At 43.2% G+C, this 11,136-nt stretch overlaps 1 protein-coding gene across 1 annotated transcript; it reads left to right on the top strand.

The window, feature by feature from the left end:
• On the top strand, window positions 1,743-7,644 carry GDF3 (growth differentiation factor 3). The gene is made up of 2 exons (XM_003126512.4): window positions 1,743-2,172; window positions 6,768-7,644. The coding sequence occupies exons 1-2, from the start codon at window positions 1,875-1,877 to the stop codon at window positions 7,589-7,591; spliced, it is 1,122 nt and encodes a 373-aa protein (XP_003126560.2). The 5' UTR covers window positions 1,743-1,874; the 3' UTR covers window positions 7,592-7,644.

Genomic DNA, 11,136 nt, shown 5'->3' with positions numbered 1-11,136 from the left:
TTGGGGAAAACAAGTTCTTTTCCTTTTTCTATTTTTTTTTAAAACAAGTTCTTATAATAGGTAGTATAACATAATGTAAATGACACAGTCTCTGCTCAAAAAGCTTGGGAATTGGGAGTTCCCGTCGTGGCGCAGTGGTTAACGAATCCGACTAAGAACCATGAGGTTGCGGGTTCAATCCCTGGTCTTGCTCAGTGGGTTAAGGATCTGGCGTTGCTGTGAGCTGTGGTGTAGGTTGCAGAGGCGGCTCGGATCCCGAGTTGCTGTGTCTTTGGCGTAGGCCGGTGGCTACAGCTCCGATTCAACCCCTAGCCTGGGAACCTCCATATGCTGCGGGAGCGGCCCAAGAAATAGCAACAAACAACAACAACAAAAGACAAAAAAAAAAAAAAAAAAATGTTTCGACACAACAATTAGACAAAAAATCAGAAGAAAAAAAAAAAAGCAGAACTGATAAATGCTTCCCATGCTTAAACTGCTCAGTAACCTCCATGCCTTCTCTTTCTCTTTTTTTCTCTCTCTCTTTCTTTCTTTCTTTCTTTCTTTCTTTCTTTCTTTCGTCTTTTTAGGGCTGCACAAGCAACATATGGATGTTCCCAGGCTAGGGGATGAATGCAAGCTGTAGCTGCCAGCCTATACCACAGTCACAGCAACTCGGGATCCTTGCCACATCTGCGACCTACACCACAGCTCACAGCAATGCCGGAACCTTAACCCACTGAGCGAGGCCAGGGATCGAACCTGCCAGCTCATGGTTCCTAGTTGGATTGTTTCCTCTGCGCCATGACAGGAACTCCCAGCTCTGACAGTCTTACTGAAAAATGTCCACTAAGCTTTGGAGTTCTCTTCTCTGTGAACACTCTGTATGTGTTTACCATTTGGCAGGCCCTGTGCCAACCACTTTAAACACATCATCTTAGAGTCCCATGACAAATTAGGTCATTTTTTCTATTTGAGAAAACAAAAATTTAGGAAGGTTAGGTGACATGCCCAATGTCATACAGCTAATAAGTACTGGAACCAGAATGAACCTAGTCACTCTGACTTCTGACTTTTTTTTTTTTAATGCTTGGTGACTTGTGATGTTTAATCAGGAAGGTCAAAGTTAGAACAAATTTCAGTGCCTCTCAGAGCTGAAAACAGCTGGGAGGTACAGATCAACCTCCCTGGCAGGATTCTCTCTTTGATTTGATTTTCCCCCTAGCTGTTGATGTAGTCTAATGGAAGTCTATTTGTCTAATTAGACTATGAATGACAGGACCTTCCGTTACTAATAATACATTCTTAGCACCCATCTCAGTGCCCTGCACATAACTGATGCTTAATAAATGCTTGTTAAACCAAGAAATGCATATCTCCGTTCTGCTTTGTCTACTGCGGAAAAAATCTCAGATTCTTCTTCCTTTTTTTTTTTTTAAGGGCTGCACCCATGGCATATGGAAGCTCCCAGGCTAGGGTCGAATCAGAGCTACAGCTGCTGGCTTATACCACAGCCTTAGCAATGCAGGATCAGAGCTGCCTCTGTGAACTATGCTCAGCTTGCAGCTTGCGGCAATGCTGGATCTTTAACCCACTGAGCGAGGCCTGGGATCAAACCTGCATCCTCATGAATCTTAGTTGGGTTGGAGCCGCCACGACAGGAATGCCAAATCTCAGCTTCTTGTAGCGTTAGGTCCGAGCATAAGTAGTGTTTCTTTTTTTTTTTTTTTCCTGGAAGAGCAGAGCTAGGGGAGAGAAAAAAGTTCTGTCCTTTTATATCCAATTGCCTTTGAGGCGCTGGGAAGAGAGCAATTCACACCTGATTATCTTACATCACATAAAGTAGCAGCACCTTAAGTGCTGGGCAGTCAGGCACTAGAGCTCTCTCCAGCCTGATGAGACAGCTTTTCCTGGGCTCAGAGGCCATGCTTCCTTCCCTGCCAGGCCTGGCTCTTGCCTTCCTGTTAACTCTGACCGTAGGGCAGACATTCCCATTCCAAGAGCATGTCTTTCTCCAGTTTCTGGGCTTAGACAAGGTACCTTCACCCAAGAAGTTCCAACCCGTGCCTTACATCTTGAAGAGAATTTTCCAGGATCACGAGGCAGCAGCCACCAGTGGCCTCTCTCAAGACTTATGCTACGTGAAGGAGCTGGGTGTCCGTGGGGACGTGCTGCGACTTCTCCCAGATCAAGGTAAGGATGCTGGGGAGGAATCTGGGGGTGGGTGGTGTGAAGAAAGTTAAGAAGGAAAAGTTAACCATTACCGAGGGGTTCCTGAAAGGCCCTGTGCTGCTATTTTACATATTTTGTTATTTAATCTCAACCACAGTCCTGAGACAAGACAGGTATTCTTATCAAGTTTTTAACAATAAGGAAATTGAAGCTCAGACCGTAGATAACCCATAACCTATTCAAGATCATACAGCTCGTGCGAGAACAAGGTCAGGATTCAAAATGTGTTTTTCTGAATTGGTAGATTTGTGCTACAGTTTAGGTGGGAGGGGTGAGGGTGGAATTAGGGCTCTGTCTCCCACTCTTCAGCTCAGAATTTCCACATCCTGGTACCTTTGGTATGGCAAACCAGGGATGAGAAATTTGAGCTGCTTCCCCTTCCCGCCTCCTTATTTCTCCCCATTACTTGGGTGGAAAAGGCTAATTTCTTTTTTTTTTTCCTGTTTTGGCGCCACCCAAGGCAAATGAGTTCCTGGCCAGGGATCGAATCCGAGCTGCATCTGCACAGCTGGATCCTTAACCCACTGCACCGGGCTGGGGATCGAACTGGCAAACTGGCAACGCCATAGAGACAAGCAGAAGCATTAACCCACTGTGCTGCAGCAGGAAAGGCTATTCTTGATTTGTAAATACAGAGCGATAATATATGCCCTTTGTCATACCCTTTAGATAAGAATCTGAGTGTGAGCCATTCAATAATTTGCCAAACTGACCACCCACCAAAAATTACCCTGGTCAACTGTTAAAAGTTGTTTCTCAGGCCTAGTTCCTGCCCCTGACTCTCCCACCTGATTCTTATTCAAAGTCAGCGATGGGTGTTGAAATCTGCATGTCTATATAGCTTCTTAGGTGGTTCGGATGCGGAATTGAGAGCCCTGGTGGGTTAGTTTAAAGCAACTGAAAATAAAATTGGAGTCCAAGAAACACTTACTGGATACCTACCAAGTGCTGGGAAATGTGTAAGACCATGACAGTACAGAGATTAAAGACAGCGTCAGTTCTTTAAGAGTTTATAGAAGACTTCCTGCTGTATAGCCAAGGAATTATATCTAGTCACTTGTGATGGAACATGATGGAGGATGATATGAGAAAAATAATGCTTATATATGTATATGTATGACTGGGTCCCTTTGCTATACAGCAGAAATTGATATAGCATTGTAAATCAACTATAATAAAAAACTTTTTAAAAAGTTTTTGGAAGACTATCTTCAACACCTGTGATAAATCATAATGGAAAAGAATATGAAAAACGATATATATATTATATATATATATATAACTGAATCACTTTGCTGTACAGCAGAAACTAACACGACATTGTAAATCAACTATATTTCAATTAAAAATTAAATAAAAATAGGAAGTTCCTGTCATGGCTCAGTGGTTAATGAATCTGACTAGGAACCATGAGGTTGCGGGTTCGATCCCTGGCCTTGCTTAGTGGGTTAAGGATCCAGTGTTGCCTCGAGCTGCGGTGTAGGTCGAAGTCGCGGCTTGGATCCTGCATTGCTGTGGCTGTGGTGTAGGCCGGTGGCTACAGCTTCGATTATACCCCTAGCCTGGGAACCACCATATGCTGCGGGAGTGGCCCAAGAAATGGCAAGAAGACAAAAGCATAAATTAATAAATAAAAATAAAGTTTATAGAAGAAAGAGAGACCGCCAGATGACTTATACATTGAGCTAAGTATCATGTTACAGGCTCAGGGCCTGGGGGTGGGGATTCAGGGACAATTCTTGGAGGAAGATTAAGAGGTAAGGGAGCAGAGCAGAAACGAATCTAACTAGGAATGATGAGGTTGCGGGTTCAATCCCTGGCCTCGCTCAGTGGGTTAAGGATCCAGCGTTAACTCACTCAGCATTATGTTTGTGAGATTTACCCATGTTATGTTTATTTGTAGTTTATTCTCGTTACTGTATAGGATTTTATTTTGTTGGTGTATGCTACACTGCATGGCCACTAGGTAACAACACTCTTTTAGCTTTTAACTTTTTTTTTGGCCACATCCACGTTATACAGAAGTTCCCCAGCCACGAATATATCCATACCTCAGCAGTGACAATACCAAATCCTTAACCACTAGGTTGCCAGGGAACTCCTAATTTTTATTTCTTTAATAAGGTGGAATGATATATTTTCAGATGGATGATGAATCGTTTATTTATTCAAGACTTAGAATATAGTCTTTTCTATCTTCCAGCTTTATTGAGATATAATTGATATGAAGTACTATATATGTCTAAGGTATATATAGTATAATGATTTGACTTATATACATCCTGAAATTATTATCATAATAAGTTTAGTGAACATCCATCATCTTGTACAGATATGAAGTTAAAGAAAGAGAATGGGAAGTTCCCGGTGCAGCTCAGTGGGTTAAGAACCCTACTAGCATCCATGAGGATGCGAGTTTAATCCCTGGCCTCACTCAGTGGGTTAAGGACCTAGAATTGCTGTAGCTGTAGTGTAGGCTGGCAGCTGCAGCTCCGATTTGGCCCCTAGTCTGGGAACTTCCATATGCCACAGGTACGGCCAAAAAAAGGAAAAAAAGAAAGAAAGAGAAATAAAGTAATTCGCAACAACATGGATGGGCCTAGAGATTATTGCAATAAGTGAAGTCAGAGAAAGATAAATATCATATGAGAGCGCTAATAGGTGGAATCTAATTTTTTAAAATGGTTCAAAAGGACTTGTTCACAAAACAAACAGACTCAAAGAAATTTCAAAACAAATTTATGGTTACCAAAGAGGAAATGTTGGGGCAAGGGATGGATTAGGAGGTTGGGATTGGCCTATGGGGAAAGAATCTGAAAAAGAATAGAGAAATATGTGTATGTGTGGCTAACTCACTTTGCTCTACACAACATTGTAAGTCACTTATACTCCAGTAAAATTTATAAAAAAAAAAAAGAAAAAGAAATAGAAAAAAATTTTTTTTTCCCTTGGGATAAGACTCTTAGGTTCTGTCGAATCAGAGCTATAGCCACCAGCCTACACCACAGCTCATGGGCATGGCCAGATCCTTTAACCCACTGAGCAAGGCCAGGGATCGAACCCAAGTCCTCACAGATCCTGGTCATGTTCGTTACCACTGAGCCACAACGGGAACTGCCTATAAAAATATTTTAAAAAACGAATGTGTGTATAGTAACATCTATGATGCTTTATTAATATAACAAATAACAAGATCTAGGGAAAGGACTGTAACTATTATGAATTCAAAATAGTGTGAGCAGGAGTTCCCTAGTGATCTAGAGGTTGTCACTGCTGTGGCTTGGGTCACTTCCGGGTCATGGGTTCAATCCCTGGCCCAGGAACTTCTGCATGCCTTTGGTGTGGGCCAAAGAAACCCATAAATGTCATTTTAAAGTATTTGCAGGAGTTCCCGTCAGGGTGCAGTGGAAACGAATTTGACTAGGAACCATGAGGTTTTGGGTTTGATCCCTGGCCTTGCTCAGTGAATTAAGGAACCGACGTTGCTGTGAGCTGTGGTGTAGCTCGCAGATGTGGCTCAGATCCCACATTGCTGTGGCTGGTGTAGGCCAGCGGCCGTAGCTCTGATTCGACCCCTAGCCTGGGAACCTCCATGTGCTGCAAGTATGGCCCTAAAAAGCAAAATAATAATAAGAGAAGAGTATTTGCGATAAATTAATATATGAACATACCTATGATTTTTATTGGTAACAGTGTCATAAGCCCTTATAATATTCTTGGGATTTGTTGCCTTTAGTCACAATTGAAATGCTGAATTTCACTTAGAGTTTAGTGAAAACAAAGATGTAATTATTTTTCCCATCCAAGATTATAGACCTTCTAAATACTATTCAGAATCCTTCAGGGAGGAAAAAAACAAACTACCTTTCCACCAGAAAAAAACAAACAAGCCAAAAAACAGAATCCCTTTGGGGACCTGCAGATAAGACAATAAAAACCTCTGGACATAAATGAGGAAAGAAATAAGTCTTCCCAAATGGTAGGGTTTGATATAACTGATAATTTCCTGCATTATCATTATTATTATTATTATTATATATTTTTGGTCTTTTTGTCTTTTTAGGGCAGCACCCATGGCATATGGAGGTTCCCAGGCCAGGGGTCGAATCAGATATGCAACTGCCAGCCTATGCCACAGCCAGAGCAATGCTGGATCCAAGCCAGGTCTGTGACCTATGCCACAGCTCACAGCAACGCTGGATCCTTAATCCACTGAACGAGGTCAGGGATCAAACCCGAGTCCTCATGGATACTCGTCGGGTTTGCTAACCACTGAGCCACGATGGGAACTCCACCTTATTGTTATTTTTTTTTAATGGCTGCACCCGAAGCATGTGGTAGTTCTTAGGCCAGGGATCTGCTCTGAGCTGCAGCTGCAACCTACAGCACAGCCGAGGCAATGTTGGATCCCTAACCCACTGTGCCACAGTGGGAACTCCCTTCTGCCTTATGTCATATATGTGGATGTATATGTAACATCTGACATTTATATCATACAGGTAGATAGGAAATAAAATATCTTTTGGTGACTCTCACTTCTCTCTGTTTCCATCTAGGTTTCTTTCTTTATTCTAAGAACCATCCCCAAGCTGCCTCCTGCCTGCAGAAGCTCCTCTACTTTAACCTGTCTGTCATTAAAGATGAGCAGTTAACGATGGCCCAGCTGGCCCTGGACTTGGGACCCAACACTTACTATAACCTGGGACCAGAACTGGAACTGACCTTGTCTCTAGTTCAGGAGCCACATGTGTGGGGCCAGGCCACCCCTAAGACAGGTACAATGTTTGTATTACAGTCAGTACCATGGCCTCAAGGAATCCTTCGATTCAACCTGCTGGAGGTGGCTAAGAGGAATAATTCATCCTGGAAGAACTTAGCTTTCTTCCTAGAGATACTGGTCAAAGGAGACAGAGCCCTTGGGGAGAACTTTCAGCTTGAGGACACCTGTGCCAGACTGAGACGTTCTCTTCATGCGTCCCTGCTGGTGGCAACCCTCAACCCTGAGCAGTGCCACCCTGCTTCCCGCAAAAGGAGGGCAGCCTTTCCTGCCTCCAAGGTTCCTTGCAAGAACCTCTGCCATCGTCACCAGCTGTTCATCAACTTCCGGGATCTGGGTTGGCACAAGTGGATCATTGCCCCCAAGGGTTTCATGGCAAATTACTGCCATGGGGACTGTCCGTTCTCACTGACCACCTCCCTCAACAGCTCCAATTACGCTTTCATGCAGGCGCTGATGCATGCCGTTGACCCACAGGTTCCCCAGGCTGTCTGCATTCCCACCAGGCTGTCCCCCATTTCCATGCTCTATCAGGACAACAATGACAATGTCATTCTCCGGCATTATGAGGACATGGTAGTTGACGAGTGTGGCTGTGGGTAGGCTGTCAGAAAGAGAATAGAAGGAGTCTCCTTGGCGTCAATGTTCTAATAAAACTGTTGGATCTGAATTGTCAGTATATTTATGTTTACAATTTGTCTTCCTGGAAAATCCATCATGACTGACGACGTCCCTAGTTATATACACAACACATACACACACACACACACACAGCCTTAATGATCGTAGTTAATTTCAGCTTTACACACATGACAGTGTATTAGATTCTAGATGGAAGAAAATTGGCGTTTATTGATAGGCAATTATGAGCAGGCATTATACTTTGCGTTACTTGTAAACTTTTTTTTTTTGCCACACCTGTGGCACATCCTGGGCCACGGATGAAATCCAAGCTGCAACTTTGACCTATGCCACAGCTGCAGAAATGCTGGATTCCTAACCAGCTGCGCCATAGCAGGAACTCCACTTATAAACATGTTTTACTGCTTTTTGAGGTGGGTATTGTTATTTATACTTCATAGATGAAGAAGCTGAGGGGTTATTTTTGTTTGTTTTTTTAGGGCTGCACTAGCAGCATATGGAAGTTCCCAGGCTAGGGGTCAGATTGGAGCTGCAGCTGCCAGCCTACACCACACCCACAGTAACACTGGATCCGAGTCACATCTGCTACCTACACCACAGCTCACGGCAACGCCGGATCCTTAACCCACTGAGCAAGGCCAGGGAACGAACCCAAGTCCTCATGGATACTCGTCCGGTTTGTTAACCATTGGGCTATGACAGGAACTCCCATCCTACTCTCTTTTAGAATCTTAAATATCCAGTTAGATCAGAATATAAATAGGCATATACCCTGTAAGTCGTTATATACTGTGATTTGGGCAGAATAGCACAAAACACACATTCCAAAATATAAAATTGTACTTGGGAGTTCCCATCGTGGCTCAGTGGAAATGAATCTGACTAGTATCCATGAGGACGCAGGTTAGATCCCTGGCCTTGTTCAGTCTGTTAAGGATCTGGTATTTCTATGAGCTGCTGTGTAGGTCAAAGACATAGCTCGGATCTGGCATTGCTGTGGCTGTGGTGTAGGCCAGCAGCTATAGCTCTGATTGGATCCCTAGCCTGGGAACTTCCATATGCTGCGAGTGTGGCCCTAAAAAGACAAAAAATAAAATAAAAATTTAAAAATAAAATGTGGGAGTTCCCTTGTGGCATAGCAGGTTAAGGATCTGGCATTGTCACTGTAGTGGCTCAGGTCACTGCTGTGACTCACGTTTGATCTCTGGCCCAGGAACTTCCACATTCCCACAAGCCACTGTGCATGCAACCAAAAAAAAAAAAAGAAAAAAGAAAAAAAAAATGTAGCTCAAAACCAGGAAGTAGATGGCATAGATTGAGAATGACCTGAGGAGTCAGAAAATTACTGGCAATTGGCTCTGTTAATTGTATTGCTTCTGCCCTCTGCTGATTAAAATAGGGAAGAGCAAGCTTATTAAACCATGTTTCTATTAAACCATACATGTCTATGGTTCCTTATATCTAGAGGATCAGGTGTTTTATTACAGACCTGATAAAACATGTAGACTCTCCCCCAGAAAACAATATGCTTGAATGAACACACAGTATTTTCCACGTGACTTCAGTTTCTTCACAGAATCCTGTCTAACCTACAGGCTTGTGAAGAACACATTTCTCTTGAGCCAGGTTTTTTTTTTTTTTTTGGTCTCGGTTTTGACATATCTCTATGGTGGGTTTATTATTACAACTGCCCCTTCAACCTATTCTCTGAGTCGTAGCTAAAGTGGTGCTTCCTTCCCCCTCATCTCCCCGGCCTCAATGTGCAATGCCTTGATGTGGGATTTCAGTTCCCAGACCAAGGACTGAACCCCTGCCACACGGGTGAAAGCGCCAAGTCTTAACCACTAGATGACCAGGGAACTCCCCATAGTGGTGCTTGTAAGACCCAATTCTCTTCATGACACTTCCTCGTGGTAATGAATTCTCTCTTGTCTCAGGCAAGACAATCCCCTGACTTTTCTTGAATAATTTTGTTTAGTTTGCCTTATTCCAGTTGTTTTATTTATTCATTTATTTACTTGCTTTTTTAGGGCCAAATGTGTGGCATATGGAAATTCTCAGGATAAGGGTTGAATTGGAGCTGCACCTGCGACCTACACCACAGCTCACAGCAATGCTAGATCTTTAACCGACTGAGCGAGCCCAGGGATCGAACCTGCATCCTTATGGATACTAGAGGCTCCTTCACCACTGGGCAACAACAGAAACTCCCTTAACCTTTTTTTTTTAGCCTTGCCCTTAGCAAGTTCCAGGGTCAGGGATTGAACCCTCACCACAGCAGCGACCTGAGCCACAGCAGTGACAAAGCCAGATCCTTAACCCACTGAGCCACCAAGGAACTCCTAATGTCTTTCTTTTAAATGGAGTTATAATTTACATACCATATAATTCATCATTTCAAAGCATAACATTCAGTGGTTTTTAAAATTATACTCACAAGGTGTACACCTGACACCACGATCTAACTCCAGAACATATTTATTAATCTCAAAATAAATTCCATGCCCATTAGCAGACACTTCCCAAGCATTCTCCCCCACCCCACTTCCTATTCTCTGGTGATACTAATTTGCTTTCTATCTCTATAGATTTGCCTATACTGGAAATTCCATATCAGTGGAATTATACAGTACGAGGCCTTTTGTGATTAAGTTCTCTCAGTGAGGATATTTTCAAGTTTCATCTGTGTTTTAGCATGTATCAATATTTGATTTTTTTTATCACTGAATAATATTCCATTGTGTCGATAACCAACAATTTACTTACCTATTTATCCGTTGATGGACATTTGTGTTATTTCCACCTTTTGGCTATTAGGAGCAGTGCTGCTTCGGTTCCAGCTAAATTTACAAAATGTAGTTAAAATGACCTCCTTCATGCTCTGATCTGCTTAAACTCATTCTGACTTGCTTTTTACAGATGACCTATTTTTCTGCTTAGTTACATATCTACAACTGTTACCTTTTTTTTTTAAAGAACACTCCCTTCCTTGCAAGCATTCTTTTTTTTTTTTTTTTGTCTTTTTGCTATTTCTTTGGGCCGCTCCCACAGCATATGGAGGTTCCCAGGCTAGGGGTCTAATCGGAGCTGTAACTACTGGCCTACGCCAGAGCCACAGCAACACTGGATCCGAGCCGCGTCTGCAACCTACACCACAGCTCACGGCAACGCCGGATCATTAACCCACTGAGCAAGGGCAGGGACCGAACCCGCAACCTCATGGTTCCTAGTTGGATTCGTTAACCACTGCGCCACGACGGGAACTCCCCTTGCAAGCATTCTTTGTTCCAGAAAGAAGGTCACAGTTCAATAACCTGGAGAACCACAGAAGCCCATCATGAGACCACCCGACACCAGCCTGGACGATCTCCAGACGATTTTTTTTTTTTTTTTTTTGGTCTTTTTGCCTTTTCTTGGGCTGTTCACGGCATATGGAGGTTCCCAGGCCAGGGGTCTAATCAGAGCTGTAGCTGCTGGCCTACACCAGAGCCACAGCAGCACGGGAT

Source organism: Sus scrofa, chromosome 5 (genome assembly GCF_000003025.6).
Source record: "Sus scrofa isolate TJ Tabasco breed Duroc chromosome 5, Sscrofa11.1, whole genome shotgun sequence".
NCBI classification, from domain to species: Eukaryota; Metazoa; Chordata; class Mammalia; order Artiodactyla; family Suidae; genus Sus; species Sus scrofa.
Note: the sequence above shows the minus strand (reverse complement) of the source record. Positions and strands in the feature narration are given on the sequence as shown.